The 22337-nt window shown below is 36.7% G+C and overlaps 2 protein-coding genes across 2 annotated transcripts; one reads left to right on the top strand and one right to left on the bottom strand.

Moving 5' to 3' along the window:
* Positions 1 to 786: 786 nt before the first annotated feature.
* LOC124155840 (transmembrane protein 127-like) lies at positions 787 to 5176 on the bottom strand. The gene is made up of 4 exons (XM_046529987.1): positions 4635 to 5176; positions 4395 to 4562; positions 4181 to 4315; positions 787 to 1924 (listed from the first exon to the last, which is right to left on the bottom strand). Exons 1-4 carry the CDS (start codon positions 4924 to 4926, stop codon positions 1725 to 1727), a joined length of 795 nt encoding a protein of 264 aa, XP_046385943.1. The 5' UTR covers positions 4927 to 5176; the 3' UTR covers positions 787 to 1724.
* Positions 5177 to 5239: 63 nt separating this feature from the next.
* On the top strand, positions 5240 to 15393 carry LOC124155839 (neurogenic protein mastermind-like). The gene is made up of 4 exons (XM_046529986.1): positions 5240 to 5521; positions 6109 to 6288; positions 8021 to 8473; positions 12657 to 15393. The coding sequence occupies exons 1-4, from the start codon at positions 5462 to 5464 to the stop codon at positions 12936 to 12938; spliced, it is 975 nt and encodes a 324-aa protein (XP_046385942.1). The 5' UTR covers positions 5240 to 5461; the 3' UTR covers positions 12939 to 15393.
* Positions 15394 to 22337: the final 6944 nt, after the last annotated feature.

The following is a 22337-nucleotide window of genomic DNA, read 5'->3' as shown; positions in this document are numbered from 1 at the left end:
ATGGGGCAGTGAAATAGCCCCCTCTTTAATTTTGACGAGCTAGAGAATTTTTACATAAACAGCAAGTTTAACAATTACTCAAAACCAATTTGAGTACAAATAACTTCTCAGAAAATTTTATTCCTTATAGTAATAAAAAATTTAAATAGATTCAAAACTATTATTAAATAATTGTCATGCAACTTAAACCATACAGTATGAACTAATGATGATCAAAGAAACAAGACTAATACACACTTGCTTTCTATGGTATTACTTTTGATAGGTGTCTCATCATTTTGATGTGTATCATTTAATTATTTCAGACTAATTGTTAAATTCAACAGTATACCAGAGTTTTCAAATCTCTCAATGAATAGAATTGAAGTGCATAACATTCATTTAATGAGAATAGTGATTATCTTAATTCACATACAGCTAATATGAGAATTTGTTTTTCAGAGCTTTGGCATTTCATTAATGAATAAGGTTTAATCTGGCAGGGCTGAAGAGAAAATTCCCACTCATCGAACTACTAGCCAAGTAACAATAACTATTCCCATCACTAGTATGCATGAAAAAATAGAATGAGGCATCTTTTGCGGTCATGCATTCCAGAATTGGAAGTGAAAACCTATCCGATAACGCCGATCCAATTTTCATTGAATCACAGCATATGCATCATCATGCATACAGAAACTATCTGAAAATAGCCTAAAGAATTTTTAAAAAATCTAAGCAATTAAACATTACATATTCCTTTCCGTGATACTGTACAGAGATGAACTTAAATAAGGACAACTTCCAAACATTTGTAATTTTTTTATAAAAGAATAGTCAATGAAATCAGCAAACAGATTTATGATACAATGATAATACAGGAGAGCATATGGATAACAAGCAATGCTTAAAAGCAAACACATACACAAAATATTTCCGAGAAAACAAATGCCAAATCATTAATTGTTGGCAACTCTGAATCAATATTCTTAAATGAGTTACTCTTCAGTGCAATTGGTACCATCAACATAAAGGAGCTGAATGCAAGTAGGAAGACTTGTATCCAACAGATTTAATTCAACGCTTCAATTAGAAGCTGCCTTTACCAAATATTTCAAAATTGAGATTAACAGAGGAAATCATAAAACTTTTGATTATTACCATCAATAACTAAGTGAATAAAAAATGCATCTGCATACTCTATACGCACACACTTCCTGCATTCAGAAGGCTTGGAATTGAAGTCCATGATTTTAGGAGGATCACTAAATTTCTCATGGCTAAACCGCACTTGATTACCTCACGAGTGAATGATGAATTAAATTTGCACCTCACTCGTTCTTTCTCAATACAACCATCAGCATATTAGAGTTGAGAGATTACTTCATCCATCAGATCATGTAATACCAAGAGGCATTTGTTCAATATCAAATTCTATAATTAAATGAAGAAATATAAATATGCAAAGCAAGAATACTGTTACTGCTATGGAGCACACACTTTAAACCTCAATTTACTTAAATATGTTACACTTCTCAGTCCAATTTGGACCATTTCCTAAGAAAGTTACTTTTTGAAGGGAAAAAGTAAAATTCACAAAAATATACATTATGCTTGATAAACATCAGTAGACTTCATAGACTGAAGCAACTTAATGACAAGATCACCCAAAATATCAATATATTATATTAGGTGAAATTGACATGGTATTTTTTGTTCTTGATTCGTAATTGATTCACACTCTATCACGGTGTGTAGGGAGGGGGAGGAGGGATGCTCTCGAGAGGCGTATCCCCATCGAACAAGCGCTGAGGCCCAGCCACAGAGAACGTTTCCGCTTCATCCCAATCATCAACCAACCTCCTGTGCTGGAGAATAACTTCATCTGACTGGGCAGGTTGAGGACGGAGTAGATTGCAAGCTGTGGCAATATTTGATGCAGCACCTGGACTCATGAAAATAGTGCATATTAAACAAATTAGTCCACCGTTAAAAAGAAGTAAAAGGTACATCCTAATCTTATTCTTAGGTTAGCATTAATAACACATACAAAAACAGAGAGAGACAAAGCCAAATGAAACATGTCAACCTAAAAAGATCCGGGTTCGAATCCCGGTCAAGGCGCATGATTTTTTTACTCTGTGGATTTTTCGCACAATTTGTGCATTGCAGGTGAATCCCATGAAGTTATCACCATGGCTAGTCCCGGTATACTTAAATTCGTCTAGAGCGAACACCTTTTTGTGTTCCAAGTTAGGGCTTTGCTCTCCAGCTGTGGCGCTGTGCGCATGATTTGGACTGCTAATCGCATTAATATGCTCAACAGTCCTCATACCACCTTGTCCAGTATAATCCACAAATTTCCACAAGGGAGAATGACGCTTCGGTAGCTTAACTGGCTAAAGCACTTGGCCGGAAATCAAGGGATCCGGGTTCGAATCCCAGTCAAGGCAAATTATTTTTTCTCCATTTGTGCATTGCAGGTGACTTCTGTAAAGTTATCACCGTGGCTAGTCCCGGAATACTTAAATTAGTATGGTATTTGGCGAGTGATAGCTGAGATCATTTGCACTATGAGAGAAGGGTGGAGAGAAACCTGGCATCAGCATAAGCCGGCTCTCAACAAATGGCATAAAGGGAACATCCCATCCACATTTTAACTGCCAGGATGGCCAAGCAGTCTAAGGTGCCTAACTCAAGATGTACTCGCCTGCCAGTCAGTTCTTGTGAATTCTGGTACTCGTAAGAGAGAGAGAGGGTTCGAATCACATGTCTGACAAAATTTTTTCTATATCTTCACACGTCTTTCTTTTTTATACATAAATCACCTAAGTATGCTCTCAAATTAGCAGTAAAATATGCTTATTTGCTGACAACACCGTCAATTACAGTTAAATTAGTGACCTCTTTTACTTGGAAATTCTATCTTCATTTTTAACCCTTTTACTGTCACAGGGCCAATACATCGGCCCTCGCTGGTTGAGCGAAAACTGCCTGGGGCCGATTTATCGGCCTGACTTATTTCACTTTTTTTCATGATTGTGGCCTTTTCAACGGCTGTAATTTAAGTAAACCCCCACAATCTATCTATGGTTATAAGATATAAATATATCTTAAGAATTGGGAAAAATTTCAAGATGTAATAAATATAAAATTAAGTAGCTGAAAAACTTTAAAATCTGAAATGTTGCAAATTCCGGAAAATAGCCTTGGCAGTCTTCGCACATTCCACCCGAAATGGACTGGCAGTAAAAGGGTTAGACAATGATTAAGTGTAGAGTCAAGAGTGGCTAACATAAAGGTGACAGATGAAGTGAAGTATTCGGGAGTTACAATAACTTTGAATCTATCATGGGGAATAGGTAAGATATATTTGTGGCAGAGCCTAGAAGAAGTTAGGATTCACCAAGCTGATTGTGGGAAGATTTTCGGTTGAAAAGTGAAAGAGAGGTGCTATTTTGCACTCGTCCGGCCACACCTTGAATATGCAGAGGGCATACGGTATCTGGTAGAGAAATACTTAATCCGTGAACTTAATAAGATACAAAGGAAAGCTGTGCAATTCATCAAAAACTGCTACGGGCATAAAGAAGGTGTTACACAAATGCTAAACGAGTTAGGCTGGGAACTGCTAGGGACTCGGAAGCTGGATGCTAGGCTCAGAGAGAATGACTGGAGAAGATTCTATACCGTTACCATTTGATAAAACTATACTATTACCAAAAATAATACACAATGAACTACATACACAGTCATATCTCTCCGGCATGAAGCTAGGAATAAAGGAAGATTGGAGCTCTAATATCACATGCATCATTGATCATCTCATAGAAAGTTTACGTTAATACATAATTTTTTAGTAGGTTGAGTTAATATTAAAACAGTATTTTTGATAACAACATTTTTACATTTGGATTTTCAATGGATTTCACATTTTTCTTTAACAGCAAAAATATGAAACCTATTGAAGATTTTAATTATTATTTACCGGAAAAAAATATAAGAATAGCAACTGTACCAGGAATTATACTGATTGTTAGTTTAAAGAGAATATTCCAATCCCAATTTTTCAAAAATTCCGGTAAACTTGTTATTGAGGCCAATTAAATTTCTTCAGCCATTCTTTTTTTACCTTTAATTAAAAAGAGAATGGCCAACATAGCCAAAATAGCATCAGATGCCAACACAGTGAGGGCCTTACCTGCAGCCGTTATGGTGTAGCAACCATATTCATACGTGACGAATACATTTGAATTAGGATACATGCTCTGAAGGGATGACTCAATAAGAATTGTAATGTAGTAGCACACTCCAATTATTCCAACCACCCATAATACTGAAAATAAATAGACGTTTATTAATAACAACAAAAATATCCACCAAATGCTCACAAACATACCACCGCCCATGCCAACCTGTCACGATGCTTGGTAAAGAGTTCCGTTGAATAAATTGAAGAGATTTCTTAGTAGGTCCGATGATGTCGAGGAAGAAGCCGAATAGGGAAGATGCCATGGCCAAAAAGCACATAACGATCAAAATCCTCATCAAATTGGCTATTTCTGGGGTTACACATGGCAGAGCTACGAGAAACAAGCTTAATTAATCAAAAGTCTCCAATGGATGTATTATAGAGAAAGAAGGTTAATACTTACTGCCACTAGGAGAATGATATTGAACAGTCACTGGAGATGATACCACCTCACTACTTCGTGAACTGGAATCTGATGGTGTCGTCCTCGTGTCGAAGTAACCAAAGCTAAAGAACTGATACACTGCTAAATGAGGAACGCACTTGCCACCCGTTAATCTAAACCATCCCAATTGTGCTAAAGATGTGCAGGTCAGGGCAATAGTTGCCATATGAAAGAACGCAGCAGCAAAGTTTCTATCCTGATCTTTTAAGATTTGCCATCGCTGGCGAGGATAATAGCTCGGATTGTACATTTTTATCACAAACAGTAACACAAAACAACACTTAACAGCAACAAGATGTCATAATCATCGAGCTACGCTAACGACGAATTAGGCAAGCCAATTAAAGCAAAATGAATTGATTTTACCCTATAGTAAACACAGAACAATAAATAACATCATATCAATGCTATTCGAAATTCTCGTGGGCCAAAAATTTCCTTAATTTGCAATTTTTGCCAAATATCCTAACCTAAATATGCATTGACGCCATTTAAGCATGAACAATAACACAACGCGCATATCGCTACTCATTTAGCAGGTTTCCCGAGTTTGCCAGCATACTACGATACTACTGTTTACAAACTTCCTCTACGGATTTTCTATAATTTTAAAACCATAACCCCGAATTAATGATGGATATTATTTTTAAATTATAAAACTGAAGGTTTTGAAACGTTTGCTGTAAATATTCTTGCTATTGATTTAAGAAAGAGGGAAGATTCAGCGCATGTAGCGGACGTAAATAGAAGCAGAGCATTTGTACGAATTTGTACCATCAAAAGCAATGGCGACTACTGCAAATGGAAATGGCAATTTAGTGGATGAATTTGAAGAATCTTTTCAGGTAAGAGTCAAGTACCTCATCATTTGGTCAACATGTCGTTTTTACTGGAGTAACTGCGTTCCGGAAACAGATTGAATCAGAATGCCCACCCGATGATGGTTTTTGGGTTTGAAATTTTTTACCCTCGGTTATTCCCCTTTTGTTGCTATTTATGCGTGAAATTTGTTTATTTATTAAGCGTAGGTGCTCCATGTTATGAGTTTCTCTTGATCCTTTAATTAGATGGATTGTACTTGTTCGTACGCATACAGACGTCAGGCTAATGAGCCCAGCCTTTGTTTCAGTCAATAGGTAAACATGTATGGTATTTCAGGGTTAACGATGGATGTGGGCATAGAGTTAATGTATAATATTTACGGATGTGGGTGATTTTTTCCAAGGGATTTGAGTTTGTTACATTGTAATGGAAATCGTGAAAAGACTGAAATTAGATTCACATGTATCTGGACAAAAATGTTTCATTCGTCTGGGGAAATTCACGTAGTTTTTCAAAATTTAGTCCCACTTTGAATAACATTTTTTTAAACATTTTGCCGTCTTGGTTTAGATAAACTTGTTTATGTCATGTGCTAACAAATTATTTCCAGGCGTGCATGAATGTTCTTACCAAAGATGACACCCTTCACACGATGGAGAAAGATGAAATCCGAGTGGAAGTTGATCAGTGTCTCTTAAGATTCATTGACTTAGCCCGGCAAATGGAAGCATTCTTTCTCCAGAAAAGATTCCTGTTATCAGCACTGAAACCAGAACTCATCGTTAAAGAGGTATAGTTGTAGCACATAAGTTTTCATATGTTATTATCATCTTTTTGAAGTTTTATAAAGCTATTTTTCATTCCCTTAACAATTTTTTCAAGTGTCTGAATAGTTTTCTGCAATCGAAGAATACTAATGTTGAACTTTGCTCTTTTTTTTTTTTAATATATCATAAAGGCTCAGTGGTATGTCATTGTATTGATAAAATATGCAATTTTCAGTCATGACAAATCGTTAAAGAATGACATTTTAAACTAATTAAAGTTTTGATACACCTAATTGGCTTTTACCTAAGGCTCCTAGGTTTTGCACATCTTCATAATGGAAAGACAGTGGCAGACGTATGGAGGGGGGCTATGATCCCCCCATTACGTAAAAAACACACTAGATAAATGTATGTGAAATAAGTTTTCTACCGTAAGAGGTAAATGGGATCACCAATATCAATACACAAACTATCGTTTAAATTTTCATCTTAGGGAGTGTCAAGGGCCACATTTTATTTAAATATTCCACCCTCAAGTAGATCAAGTGAATCAAAACAATTGATAGATATCGGGTTATTATTTAATTAAATGTTTATTTATTATTTTAAATAATTATTTGATAAAATTCTAAATTTTTGAATGAGTTACACTCGTGTTTCCTTTTTATCCAATTGTATTTTATCACAAATATTGTTTTTGTACTTCAAACACAATTGCAGAATGTTAGTTTCCAAGAAAAGATTCTATATTCCTTTTTGGGGTCCACCAATTTGCTGAGGTATACTTTTTAATGCGGTTTGAATCCTGATCTAGTTGAAGTTTTTTTTTTTCATGGAAATATATGTCAATTATTATATGTAATTGAAATTTCTCATCATATTGTGTTCCTGAAATTCCATGAATTTGTCAACATTACAGACCTCATAGTAGTCTATGCATGATGGTTAGTCTAATTATCTTGAAGGTTAACTTTTTGGAGTAGTTGGTGCTTAACTGTCTTGAAATGAACTCCAAATGCACCTCTTTTGAAATTTTCCCTTGGTCAAGGTGAGAATATGTATGTGTTTACCTATCATATCAGGTACTAGTTATGTATATGTATTATTCAATTGCTTGTTTAACCCTTTCGCTGCTGTTCAATCTCCGAAAACCTTCTCCTCACATGCGGTGAAAAGGTTAAAATGCGTTTCGTAGGCCCATGGAGCAGGCACTTCAATAATGGGCGTGGTACACCCTCCAAAGGGTCGCTAATCCGGAACCCTACCCTCGACAAGCTCACCCTCGCAAGACCATCTCATCAACCCTACCTGCGGGGGCCTCCCTCCAGAAAAGTGACCGCTCTGACTGCAATTTGAAAATCAATCAATCAAACCGATTGTCAAAAAATGATTGTTTTCATCGCACTCCTGCCAATCAAGCAATCAAGTAAGTCTTTGAACAGTGTTTCTGCGATGAAAAATAACTTTTTTGTTAACTTTGCTAAAAACGTGGCTGCGGACCATCCGGAAAATGGCCATTTTAGCAAAGTTAACAAAATCGTTATTTTTCAACGCTGGTTGGGTCGATGAGACGGTCCTGCGTGGGTGAGCTCGTCGAGGAAAGGGTCCCGGATTTGGGACCCTTCGAAGTGCTTTTGCAAAAGTGCATGGCAGGGAGGAAGAAAAAGTATGTTCACAGCAGTCTGCCATGCAAACGTACCAGGTACGTTCACAGCAGTAAAAGGGTTAAAAAAGAATGATCATTTAATTCTGTAGGATGTTATTGATTTGCGGAACGAATTACACCGGAAAGATGAGCTCATCAAAAGGCACTATGAGAAGATAGTTGTATGGCAGAACTTGCTGGCTGACTTGCAAGGCCCACGGGCCCAAGGGCCGTCTCTTTCTGCCAACAATGTACCTAACCAACAACAACAACAAGTCCAACAGCAGCAACAACAGCAACAAGTCCAGCAGCAACAACAGCAACAAGTCCAGCAGCAACAACAACAAGCTGTCCAACAGCAACAAGTTCAGCAGCAGCAAGTGCAGCAGCAGCAAGTACAACAGCAGCAACAACAGGTACCACCCCCTCAAGCCCAGCACCAGGTGCCCCAGATGACTCAGAATGCCATGGTGAAGCTCCAGCAACAACAGCTACAGCAGCAACTCCAACAGCAGCACATGCAGCAACAAATGCAGCAGCAACAGCAAATGCAGCAACAGCAGGTAAAGGGAACATTTCTTTGTACATGTACACCATGAGAGGGGTACATAATTTTTTATTTCCTTATGTAAAATTCACCAGTATAAAGCCAAAATAATTCCAGGAGGAAATCTAGTTAGTTTGAATGCGACATATGACAATAGTTCTTTCTTCTTACCCATAGTGTTGGGCTAAAGAGTGTCCATGTTGATATACTCTCTCTCAGTGATTCAACCTTACGGTTTTTTGGTGTAGGTGAGGGTACAGCTCACTGCATAATTAGCCTCATGCATGTGATACCACACTTTCAGGGTCCAGGGGTGGGCTAGTTCCTTCCCCTGGGCCATCTCATAATTTGAGAATTTTTATTTCTAATAGTACAGGACCTAATTTTGAAGAGATAAAGTTCACTCAGTCAGTGATTCAACCTGAAGTTTGCTTTGGACAAGTGAGGGCAGACATCTTCCCAGCCACATCCTTGTAAATTTTCTCACGTTCAGGGTTTGTAGAGCCAGTTTCCCTGGGTCACCTTGCTTTTCGGAGATTTGTGTTTGGGGTGTCCGAAGGCTTCATCCGGGATTTGAACCCATGTCCCTCCAGTCAGCAGCTGAAAACTGTGCCCATTAGGTCACCATGCTCACCCATGCAGATATAAACGACCTAAAATTACTTTCTTTTTTCCCTTATCCTATTCAGTCTGTTATAGTAGGGATGCGGATTCTTCCTAAAGCAAATTACTATTTTGCTATATGGTTGGTTCAAGCAAAAAATTTCCTGGAGTGCAGTTGGTTTTAATAAATAACCATTTAAGACATCCCTATAAGTTGATTCTACCATAGTTACGATTTAAATTGTGCCCCTCAAAAGGGTTTCTTGGAATTGCTGAGCAACCTTAACACGTTGCGTACGGATGGCGAGAATTCTCGTCATTTTTTTCCCCGAACGTTCCGGACGGATGACGAAGATTCTCGTCATTTAGGCGTGTCAACCTAAACAATTTTAAAGCATACAATACGTATTCGTTAGTACGTTTTCAGTTGTTGTTCGTTATTCATAATGAATTGATGCATCATAACGTTTGATTGGGTAAAGTTATATTCTAAACATTAGCTTTTTAACCATGTTTAAACCAAAGGCATTACGCCCTAATAGGCACATATTTCCAGAATCGGCGTTCCTAGGAATTTAAATACCCCGGTACGCAACGTGCTAACATGTTTTTAAGTCTTTCTCCTTCATTTCACGAATCCGAGGTCTCAACATGAAAGGCATATCATGGTCGTCCTGAAAAATCATGGCTTGTCTTTCATTGAAAAAATGTCCCTGAACCTCAGGAGTACATGAATGCAATATAGAATCCCAATTGTGACACAGGACTTTATAAAAGTGAAGCTCTGGCAAGGAGGTAACCTGATTTCTATAGGGTGGTCTGGAACCAACCAGTATTTATTTGAGGTTTGCAGGCTTTAATTTGTGGAATCATTTAATAGTTAAAGAAATCTCACTCTTTATTACTACTTACTACTTCCTCGGCACTACAGCTCGGTATAGGCTTTGGCCTCACTCAAGACGCCTGTCCATTCTCTCCTGTTCTGCACTTTCTCCCACCATCTGACAATCCTCATAGCCTTTATGTCTTCTTCCACATCCTGCATCCATCTTTTCCTCGGTCTTCCTCTTTTTCTCTCTCCATCCATATTTCCATGTAGAATCTTCTTAGGCATCCTTTTTTCACTCATTCTTTTTACATGACCTAGCCAAGCTTGCCGTTGGGTCTTCACAAATCTCACTATGTCTTCGCCTCGGGTAATATTTTCTATTTCCTTGTTTGTTCTTATCCTCCAAGTTACACCATCTGTCACGGGACCATATATCTTTCGCAAAACCTTCTGTTCAAATATCCGCAGAGCTTGCTCGTTTCCAGCAGAGGTGCTCCACGTTACTGCTCCATATGTCATGACCGGTCTGATAAGTGTCATATAGATCTTGAATTTCATCTCCTTAGATAGAAGAGTTGACTTCAGGAGCTTAATATTTGAGGAGGTAGCTGAAATATTTTACATTTTCAAAGTTGTACTGCCCAAAAATCTCACTCTTTATACCACACTTTGTTGTTTCTGACCATGATTTTGACAAACTATATAAGTCGTATTTACCCTAGTAGGAAGTCTATAGTGGTCAAGATAAAACTGTATTTGTATGTTTTTGAAACTATGATGCAGGTTATAGGAATGAGTTACTCAAATCCTGGAATTATAAGGCATTTATGATGCTTAACCTTTTCTCACACAGATCTGCTTCTGGGAGATATTAAATTTCATGACTTCTTACTTTAAAAACGTGAAAATTTTCTTCTGAGTTACAATTATTGTGGCAGATATATGTTTTGTCATTAAGCTTTACAGCAAAAAAGAACGCTTAGTTTAAATCTTTCCTGAAGAGAGCTGAAAATATGTATATTTTTGATGTTGCTTAGAAGCATATGAAGGGGTTATTATGGGTTAATAATCAAGAAATAAGTGTTTCCTCATGTATATATGTAGCTTTCAAATTTTGCTTTTACATAATTATATTATTTGGTTATAATTTGATTATAATAAGTGTTACTTGCTTTGGCAAAATTTATATTTGATTATTGGTGATGATTTTTTATATTTTTACAAATATTTACTCAAATGATTACTCAATTTTCAATTATTCAAAATCTTCATAAATATAACTCATATTAAAGTTTACTATTTATAAATTGAATGTCCAAAATAGAATTATTTCAATTGATTATGCTATGAAGTTTTCATGCTCCAACCATTTCATTTGTCTCTAAAAATGATGGATGTAAGGAATGAAGTAATGTATCAGTAGAAAAATGGGGAAAATATTTTAAACTAGCCTTTTGAAAGGTTATAAATTATTCTGTATTTGATAATCGATATTTGTGATATAATTTTTCATTCAAGTTTGATTCATGTTTGATTATTGATGATGATTTTTTATATTTTTACAGAAATTTAACAGTATACATATAAGTTTTCAAATTTCAATGAAAAGATATTTGACCCATGTGTATTGTGTTTACCCCAAGGGGGTGGTAAATATCCGGAGGCGCTGTTTCTGAGTTTTTGGCGTGGTCAAAGTTCCACCATCTTGGTTTGAGATTTTTCCACTTACTTGACTGACTTAGACTGATATTTTGAGGTGGCTAAGTTTTGTTCTGAAAATGAAGTACATTAAGTGTAAAATGCTACCATAATCATTAGATAATTATTATTTTTTCTTAATCTTGACCTCGTTTAATTCATGTTAAAAAAGTTCTTGGAGTGTAGGTCAACATATTTATGCAAAAAAGTTTTAGCCAACGTTTCTGCTTTATTTTAATCTATCATCAGGGCTTAACTTTGTACATATTTAAATGATTTTACTTATTTATTCTAAAAAAATATAATTAATAATTGTAAATATGTAAAATCGTTTAAATATGTGCATAGTTAAGCCCTGATGATAGTTTAAAATAAACAGAAATGTTGGCTAAAACTTTTTTGCATAGCATACGTTGACCTACACTCCAAGAACTTTTTTTTTATGTAATCATTAGTATTTCGCTGGTGATTGTCATCAGATTTTTTCCATCTTTCACGATATTTCTATTAATGTATAAACTCTGTGTCTGTTAGCCACTTTACTGGTGGGGATATCCTTGAAAACATAATTTATTACTGTAATCGTTAGCTTTCCATTGGCTATAATTAAATTAAATACCAGTATATATGTGGATAAATGTCTAGTTTACTCTCGTTAAACTGTATTTTCAGCTGAGCTGGTTGTAGAACGTAACCATGGTTAGATTGATAGTAATATTCCCTGGGGAAAGATGTTTGAGACATAACTTCGCAAAGCCTACCAATGAAGTAAGAAAAACAGGTTTACATTGTGCGTTCCGTAGTTTATTTTAATGTATAAACAAGTTATGACCAATAATTTCAACAAATAGTAAGCTTTGACCCTTATGGGATTGTCATGTTTTGGTCAAAGTGGGCGTGGTTTGTCCTACCCAAGCACCCCCATTCCGGCTACGCTTCTTTCCATGCTTGAAACCAGTGGTGCCCCCTCCAGATATTGCAACCTCCTTGGGTTTACCCAAAAGAACATAGATGTGGACTGTGAAAGTTTTTAACCATTTGACTCTGTTTCTTTTTTTTACCCGTGAAGGGTCCACCTATGCAGCAACCAGGAGGACCGATGGGTATGCCGTGTGGCGTGGGGGGAGGCGGTATGAATCCCCAGGCCATGTTCATGGCAGGCGGTCAGCTTCAGGCACAGCAGCGGTCAGCAGCAGGCGGAGGAGGGGGCATGGTGGGGGTCGCAGGTGGATTCCATCACGTCCTTGGCGCTGGTCAGGGGCAGGGTGGGGCGGCTGGTGGGCTTCAGGGACCCTTGGCTTATCTCGAGAAGACCACGTCAAACATAGGAATGCCCGAGGCCCGCAGGTGACGCGGGCGAGGCAGGGGGCGGGGCCGTGGACGGGGTAGGGGACGAGGGAGGGGAAGAGGTCTTGATTACGGCACTGCTCCCTGAAGGGTTGGGCATTACTGACTGTGGAGGACTCCTCCATTGCATTCACATTGAGTGGGTGCTCTTGACACAGTCTTGGGGTAACTGTGCTGTATAGTATAGCTGTATGATTGAGTCTTCCAGGATTATTTATATATATATAAAATGATGCCAGTTTAAGCAATGAGATGCAATGAGTCATTGGTATACTCAAATCTGAGAAAAGTTTTTCGGAGGAAATTTTGATATTTTTGTACAAAGACAGTGAAAAGAGTGAGTGCTGTAATTGCTGAATGGTCTTTCTTGGTCTGTGCTATGTCCCAGTGTTTCAGTACCTCTGCTATGAAATGGCTGTGGTTTAAATATTGTCCCTAATGTTGTTGGGGTTTACTTACATCATGAATATTTCATGAAAATTATGAAATATTGTGCCTTAAATTATTTCAGTTGATTTAGTTCTAAAATATTTCCTTCTAATGCAATCATAGAGTTGGTGTATGAATTATAAGATTATGGTGGATACTTTTGTAAAAAGTTAAACCAGCTTACTTTCTCAGTTCAAGCCATATTTTAGGTTTTTATTTCACTATAACTACTCCAAGTACAAAAAAACAATTGAAGTACATACTTTAACTGTAGTTTTCTCAGTTATCCTAATTGTTACATGCATATTTTATAAATTTTTTCTTACTTATCATTTTTCTGATGTTAACCTACAAAAAATTTTACATTTTTGTTAACTTTATGATTTGTAAACAAGTCATCATCCCTTTCATGCAAAATGAGTTGGAAGTTGATGTTGGAAATTTGTAATAATTGAAAAGTTTCACCATATAATATGGATTCATATTAGATGTATGCTAACTCATACTATGCTTTAAGTGATCAATCTGACCACTTAATTATAGTTGAGGCTGTACATAGGCAAAATAGGTTATTTGCTGTAGTCTGGTTGTTGAAATATGTAAGTGGCTATAATTCAAGTTGACTCATGTACTTTCCTGTAGTAAAAACTGTTTGTACATAGCTTTACAAATACTCAGGGCAATCTGTGTAAACTTATGCTTCGAGATAAATGAATTTTCATGTCATTCGCCTCATCCATTCAATTGTTGTTCAGCCTTGCAGCAATCACTTAAATTATTTGTCAATACTCTGGTTTTTTCCTGTTGCCTTTGAAAAGTATTCTCTTTCCTTTGAAGAAGTGAATTATTAAGGTGTATTCTGAGGTAATTCTTCTCCAAGGCTGTGACTTATTTAAATTATTGGCTGCTAACTATAAAAGCCACTATTTTTATGGATTTAAAATACAGTCTGTGTGTTTTAATTGTATTTGCCCGACAAAATGTCAGTATCACAAAGGTTATAAATCACACTCATATAAGTCCAAGTATTGCAATGTGAAGAATGTGAATTTGCAGACTAATTACAGTCTTTTTCTATAAGCCATTACAAATATCAAATGAATCCCTTTGAAGTGATTGTTGTTTACTGAAAGTATTTTGAAATGGATCTATGCAGTGACTGACCGCATAAAATTCATGTTTTAGAAGTTGGTATTGATTGATCTAAGCTATTGTGACTCTGGACATTCTTTGCTCTATGATTGAACTGTAGTTTTTACAATATAACTGACTTACTGTCAGTGTGTCCAATACCAATTTTTGGTAGCCTACTGAAGTTTTCTAATTCTGCTATTAATAATTCTAATTATCTGTGTACATTGTCATCAAAATATTAGACATCTATACAATTTTCAAAGTAGTAGTAGTAAGAATTTTTTCGCCTTAGAATCATTGTGCGAGTGCTATTGAACGTAAATTGTCCTTAGTATTAAATTTCTTGTGATGTGATAAAGTTATTCTATTGAAGTAATAAACCATATTAAAATACCCTGCATGATTATTAGTAAATTAAATGTAACGGTAAGCCTTGAATAATGAGAATAAATATTCTCTGCAAGAAATTTTAGATTGATCAAGGGTTGCATTCACCCACCATTTGGTTACTGTAGTTTTAATTGTAATTTAATAGAACCATGACTAGAAAGTTGCATGGCATAGAATTTCAATAATTAATGTCTATGATATGAACACTATTTCTTAAATGGCTTAGTAAGTATTTTTTTGGAAAATGTGATCACCCTGTTGGTGACTTTAATATTGAGGCAATATTCCTTCTCAGTTGATGTTATTTAGTCTCCATTTAAATATCGTTTTGATAATGAACATATAAAGGATTTCAAGAAAGCCAAAAAGATCATTCCTGTTTGTGGGGCAATTGGGAAAAATGCTACGCCGTATTTACTGATGTAATACTTTGTACTATGTGTATCAGTGTGTGATTGTGTCTTTGAAAATTTAATTGCAAAAAATTAAACATCTCAGAGTTAAAACCTTCATTTTATTTTGACTGTACTTCTTGATTGGATGCATCTAATCTCAAAGCACATTTAATGCTCTTATATTGTCTTTCAGGTAACGGATGAAAATATGTACATAAGTACTCCATAACTCTATGAAAATGCATAAGAACTTAAACTGATGAGATTGCCGTTGAACGAAAAAATTGTAATTGCACAATTTAAGTCTTGAAGTAGGAACATGATTGCAGAAAAGGGAGGATAATAGAAGTATGTGTAAATATTTTTGGGTCATGTACAATGAACTCATGAGCTTGGCAATGAATTATTCCTGCAGGATGCAGCATTTCATGCCTAATTAATTTAAGTAATTACAGCTAAATTGTGATTCCCATAGCAATATCAATCCCATTGCATATAAGCAATCATTCCTTCTAATGTCATGGATTATTTTAGAGTTGAGGAATAATCTATGAAAGATATTGGCTTTGATGGGAAATCTTTTGTGTTTTCAACTCTGAAAACCATGGTGGAAACAACAACCACATATTATAACAATCCAATTACTAATCACAAAAATAGCTTATGATTTATTAGAATAGAACAGTGGCAAAGAAAGCCCCTGTGTACCTCATTCGCTCCACCCAAATTAGTAATCCTAGTGTCTGAAGCAAGTATAGGTTACTTTTTCATGCCTGCAGAACACATGTGCATTGGTGTGGTTGTTAGGGTGTAAATACCATTAGTTTTAGGAAATAATTTCATGACCAAGCAACTCAATCTTCTCTGATTAAATGAAAGGTTGGTTTGGAAAGGTGAGGATAGATCACATTCTGGAATAAGCATTAGGCATGAGATTTTACACATTCAGGGTTGGGAGGCTAGTTCCCTTCTGTGGACCATGATGGATACAGTGGATTTTTATAAAAGGGTGTCAGAAGGCTATATAGGAACTTTGGGCACTGTTATACAGCCTAACACACTACACATTAAGCCATCATGCTCCTGTATAAATTAACTAATCTTGTGAGTTTAACAATACATTCTATAACTAATCTCTCATGCCCCCTTGGGTTCTATTATAACAGCTAATTGTGCAGGCCATGCTAAAATGTATTTAGGATTAAACGCAGTCCTTGCCACACTGGTTTCTGACCTCTTAGGTAAGTTAACTATGTACATATTTGTATTGTGTAGGCTGCTCACTTAATTGAGTTATTATATTTTGTTGGCTGCTCACTTACATGTCTCCATAAAATTCAAGCAGTTATTTAATTATCAATATGAACTTGTGTGATCATTTTTTAAGGATGAGAGTGCTCCACATCATGGACCATTTATGCTAGGGCTGTGCGGTACAGAAGATGAAGACAAATTCGAAAATTACAATGTTATTAAGACACCCAAATCCTTTGCTTGATATGGTTGAGACTGGCTGGGTTCAAATGGAGATGGGAAGGTAGACAGCTATTCAGCCGAGCTGATTTCAATCATCAGAGCATTTTCCCCAGTGCACTAGTTCTGAACCTTGTCAAGGAAAAAGCCAGTGCCATGGTTCAGAACATTATTTGAGAAAAATCGGTCCGACAATTTGAAACGGTAATCTGATATTAATCACAATGGTGAACTGGTCTGCCAGTTCTATGAAGAAAAAACAAAATGCAGAACCAGCGCACTGGAATACTGCCCAGCCCTACTTGTTCCTGACTAGTCCGAATGGTGGAAATTTTTGTAATTGTGGATGGTCGCAGATTTTTTCTTCGGCTTCTAATACAAATAGCTTTGTTGTGACCGTGGTTAAAATTTCTCTAAACCCTTCAATGTCTTTTTATTTTTCTATATGGAAGAAAAAAATTAATGTAAAAATAATTTCTATTGCCTCAAGTAAATGATAAACCTTGAAATATTGTATTTTACACAGAGTATAAACCCGAAAAATGGAAGTACATATTTGACAAAGTAGAAAAAGTTCAACATATCTTTGATTCATTAAGTTCGGAATTAAACTTTGATTCCTTAATTTTTTCTTGATTCAGTTGAGGTTGATAACTAGTACGGTGTGTTGCTGACTATCCGTGCATGATTTTCACACTACTTCAATGTTATCTACCATGTAATTTCATAATTGTCTAGTTACAGGTATGCAAACATGACAAACTTTCTAAGAGAGTAGAAAGCCTGGGTCCACAGAATTTTTCAAAGCACCGAAGGTCCAAGGTTCAATGCAATGAATATTTTCTCATATGGATTTCCCATGGAAGCAGAGGGGTTGAAAATAATTATGCCCACATCTGTTCCCTCTAGCCTATATATGAGCAAGTTCTAACGCTAGAAACATTACCTCTGGGTTAAAGTGAAGCAGTGGCAGATACTAAAAAAAACTCAAGGGGGCACATAAGGGATAGGTTCGTCCATTAATAGGGTGGTTCCCTATTATTTTTTTATTGCCTAAATCGAAAGACTATTACTTCTGGAGTGCATACTTCGCTCTTTTAGATTTTTAAATGACGATATCCATTTTTCGCGATAAAATGAAATGTGAAAATTTTCAACGTCCCAGTGACGTCACGTGGCATCGCATGGGCGCCAATCTGGCCTTTTTCAAATGAGGTTAAAATTGACCATTAATATTCGTCTGTACTGGGATTTCTAAAACCAAATTATTTGTATATTGTGAATACACTAATGGTAGGTAACGAATCGCAATCAATGCCTTTCGTTTTCTTTGATGGAGGAAACTGTCCTACTACGTAGAGCGTTTAGGGGAGAGAGGGTCAAGACCCAATCTCACGTGGGGGGCAAAGAAGGATCCTGGAAAGTATCGCGTAATTTTTTTCCGCAAGAAACAGAGTAAAATTGGGTTGAATTGAGCAGAACGTGTTTCTCTATTAAAATATGACTAAATTCTGCAGAATAATATTAATCGTGGTTATGCGAGCGTCACAAATTAGCACAGTAGTTCATCAATTGCTTATAGCTACCGGCCAGCCAAGGAGGGTCCACCTTTGCGACATTCTATTTTGACATGGCTTCAAATTATTTAATTTTAATTAAAAATTGTTTCTTTTTATCAATCAAACTCAATGAAGGATAGAGTAACGTATTTACTCCGAAAATACGCACTTTGAACAATCTCACGTTAGATTAGAGGGAGAAGGTCGAGCCAAATCTCACGATTTCTCCCTAAGGAGGGAGGGGGTGCAAAAATGGCCAAAATCACCTCACGCAATCAATGGACGTCCTTGGTATTTCGAAATTCTATGATCAAGCTGTAAAACATAAAAAAAAGCATTAATACATAAAATCTTTCATCGTTTTCCATTGGTCAAATTCACATTCAACGTCAGTATTTTTTAAGTGAAATAGCGGAAATTTAAATTCATTTGAAGTATTCATAAATACCGTTAACAATATCAATGAATGTATTAAAATATTCGGAAAAAAAAAACGTTTCCTTTCGTATTGTTTCGCTGCGGTATGTTCCTCTCCGAGCCCACATCCCGACCTGTGTTGGACAGTGGCGCAGCGAGGGGGGTTTTGGGGGATAAACCCAAAACGTGGCGCCCATATACGCGTGTCAAGAAACAGTTTGATCCATATTTGTGTATAAAAAAGGATGTCTGTTTGCAGGGGAGGATCCAGGATTTTTTTCTGGGGGGCATAAGGCATAAGGGTCTGAAAGGCAAATGATCTTCCCGTACTTGAGATTAAAAACAAGATAAAACAATTACTGTACGAAATATCCTCACACAAAAAAACGAACGTAATGATAACCGTATAAAAAATTTTGTCAATTTTTTTAAGCGTCTGGAGGGGACACGTGCCCCCATTTCTGTAATTACAGCTTTAAATACAAGCTTCCAAAAAGAAGAGGGTGGTCCGCTCAAAAAAATAAAAGTATTTTGTTGAATTGAAGCGATAACACTGAAGACTCACAGGGCAAGGAGCACATCCATACATTGACCTCAGTATAATGAACTTGCGAACTTCAAATAGCCTTAAACATACCATCCGTTTTCTTGAATGAGAATAAATACACGGACATACCAGAATGCTACTTAGACAATCAGAAGAGAGTTGACGTCAATCGATCACAGCGGAAATTAAATATCCAAAGTTTCGGAAAAAGTTCTTCATCCTTTGAAACGGAAGCAATTCCAATGAACAGGAGATTTAAATAAAATATTTAAATGGAAAGATAAAATTCCATTTAAAATTATTTTTACTCCCTCAGGAGGGAATAGGGTGGTTTCCTATTCTTTTTTTATTGCCTAAATCGAAAGATTATTACTCCTGGAGTACCTACGTATTTCACGCTTTTAGATTTTTAAATGACGATATCTATTTTTCGCGATTAAATGAAAAGTGAAAAATTTCAAGCACGCGAAAACGCGACGCGTAAGTAGGAATGATGGGAAAAAGTCCGTGCGACTCACTTCTGGTTCCCCCTCCCGCCTTGTGAGGTGACCTTGATCGAGGCTCTGAGCGCTGATAGGATGCAGGATGCTAGCGGGTAGCTGAGTACCTTGCTGGCTGGTAGCGCTTGGCTTAAAAAAGGTTTATTAATACCTTATCAAACGAAGGAAACTTTCCGACCATAGGCAGTTTTAATAGGTGATTATTAAGGGACGTTTCCCTGAGCTCTGTGCCTCATGCATGCATTGGTAACCTCAGACGATGTATAACTCCTATCCTCTCGTGTAGAAACTAGGTCCCTGTGACGTCACGTGGAGTGGAATCGCATGGGCGCCAATCTGGCCTTTTTCAAATGAGGATAAAATTTGACCCTTGCCATTCGTCTAAACCGGTATTTCAAAAACCAAATAATTTGTGTATTATGAATACACTAATGGTGGGTAACGAATCGCAATCAATGCCTTTCGTTTTCTTTGATGAAGTAAACTACCCTATCAATACTATTGTAACCTTTTCGAAGAGGGCGTGACTTTTTAATGAGCGAGAATTTAGGACTACAGCTTCATTCTATCGCTCTATTTTTTTTGTTGAATGTCATATATGAGACTAATGAAAGATGTAGTTATGTAAATCGATTACTCGATAAGCAATAAGATGTAATATTAAACGCGAGTAACATCCCTTCGAAAGCATTATTGGTGTTTTTTTTAGAAATAACACCGCTAAAGTACTCCCATTTCTTGTCTTTTTATTGTAATCCGACTTCGTCTAGTGTAATCTATTAATGTATGAATCTTGAATACTCGAGTTCGAATACAAATAGCTAATGGAAAAGGATTCACAGAACCACTTAAAGCAAAAATGCTTTTTTTTATTTAAATATACTTTTACACTTTTTATTTTGAGAGCGCGACATTTACAGCGAAAAGGCCTGAGCGAAATTAGTAAATACCAATTATTGAGTGTGTTGGAGTTGAACATCTCATAACTCGAAAAAAAAATAATTAAAATTAATTGTTGAGCTCAGTGTCTAAATGAAAATTTTTATAAGACGCCACATATTAATTCCCAATAAGAATTATACTTACCATGGATTTCTTTCTGTTGTACACAGTTATAGTGAAAAGATGGTATTATCAAATGCGCGCATGTCGACTGAACTTACTTCTCTGTTTAACTTCGGATGCTATGTTAAGTAGAATAATTAAGTTTCTCTCCCTTATCAAAAAAGTTGTCTAATGAAGTTAAATAATAACATCAGAATATTCGAATAATTAATTCATGGATAACGTTCTACCTCAAGATTCTGGTCAGGTTAGGATTATGCTCTAAAGAGTCAAACCCTTTTTTTATCAATTTATAAATGCATACAGATGCATATTGAGATGATTTTAAACGTCACAACTTGGAACGAAGTGCTTTTTTATGTTTTAATTGACTTCAGCCTCGAGCGGTCATTAAATACTCATTCGTATTATTTGCCAGCAAATATCCTCTTTATAGGGGATTCACTCAATGACTCAACAAATCCAACCATTCCAGTGACACGTAGTTTCCGAAGCCCCGCGGAAACCAATTAAGATCATAAAGATTAAATGTCTGTATTTAAGCAAATGATGTACAAAAAGGAATCCCACTCCTGAGGAAGAATTAGATCGCGGTGAATACATTGCGTAAAGGCCGCTTTACACGGGGCACATCATAGCGCAATCTGACGTATGTAAAAAGGCGCAATCAAAACTGCGTCGTGTAAAGCGGTGAATACGGGACGACAAAATAGCCCCTGATTTAATTCCAAGCTCGCATCCTCGGAATTTCAACATGTTTCCAGTGCTAACCTGCGCAATGACGTTCCCCTTGTAAAACAGCCTCAACAAGCTCTGAGTGCTCCCCTCAGGTATGGGAATTGGTGTCTATCTATATCTGGCGTGACTTCATGGAGCCGATTCTTCACGTAAATCATAATACTGACTTTGTTGTTCTCAAAATAAGAAAACTTTATTGAAACGACCCTGGTTTCCAATTAACACTTCGTCGTCAGGCGAACCTCCCGCAAGAGCAGTACTTTTATATTTCTTTTATAAATTGTTTCCTCTATAATATTATAATCTTTTTATAATATGTTGGCATGCGTAACATTTTTATGTCTGTGTGGTGCGCATGTGGTAATCGTCTTGCATGCTGCATGTTGATCACCCCTTGCCAAACACCCTAGAGGTTGCTCGCAGGGCACCTGACGACGTCGCACAGCGACGGAACTGGTCGTTAGTAAAAAAAACATGTGAAATTTACAAAGTTTTTTATTTAAAATGAAGCAATTTCGCCAAGTCACGCCGCAAACCATCAATTTTATACCAATCTTACGTTTGCCATGTCGTGATGATGACTACCGAAAGATATATAAATTTTCATGCAACCACATCTTCGGCAGTATACAAGCCGACGGAAGATTGCAGATGAGGTCGTACACTAGATGTGCGGAAATCTGCATATGTTTCACTTCGCTCGATGTCCCTCACCAAAGCGTCGTACTGATCCTTCCTCAACGGCCGGCACCTCCG

The sequence above is a fragment of the Ischnura elegans genome, chromosome 3 (genome assembly GCF_921293095.1).
Source record: "Ischnura elegans chromosome 3, ioIscEleg1.1, whole genome shotgun sequence".
In the NCBI taxonomy this organism is placed as follows: Eukaryota; Metazoa; Arthropoda; class Insecta; order Odonata; family Coenagrionidae; genus Ischnura; species Ischnura elegans.
Note: the sequence above shows the minus strand (reverse complement) of the source record. Positions and strands in the feature narration are given on the sequence as shown.

Coding starts and splice junctions, on each gene's coding strand:
- LOC124155840 (XM_046529987.1), bottom strand. CDS start 4,926: ATGTACAATCCGAGCTATTATCCTCGCCAGCGATGGCAAATCTTAAAA. Junction 4,563..4,634: donor ATATCATTCTCCTAGTGGCA/GTAAGTATTAAC, acceptor TGTTTCTCGTAG/CTCTGCCATGTGTAACCCCA. Junction 4,316..4,394: donor TTTACCAAGCATCGTGACAG/GTTGGCATGGGC, acceptor ATTTATTTTCAG/TATTATGGGTGGTTGGAATA.
- LOC124155839 (XM_046529986.1), top strand. CDS start 5,462: ATGGCGACTACTGCAAATGGAAATGGCAATTTAGTGGATGAATTTGAA. Junction 5,522..6,108: donor AATTTGAAGAATCTTTTCAG/GTAAGAGTCAAG, acceptor AATTATTTCCAG/GCGTGCATGAATGTTCTTAC. Junction 8,474..12,656: donor AGCAAATGCAGCAACAGCAG/GTAAAGGGAACA, acceptor TTACCCGTGAAG/GGTCCACCTATGCAGCAACC.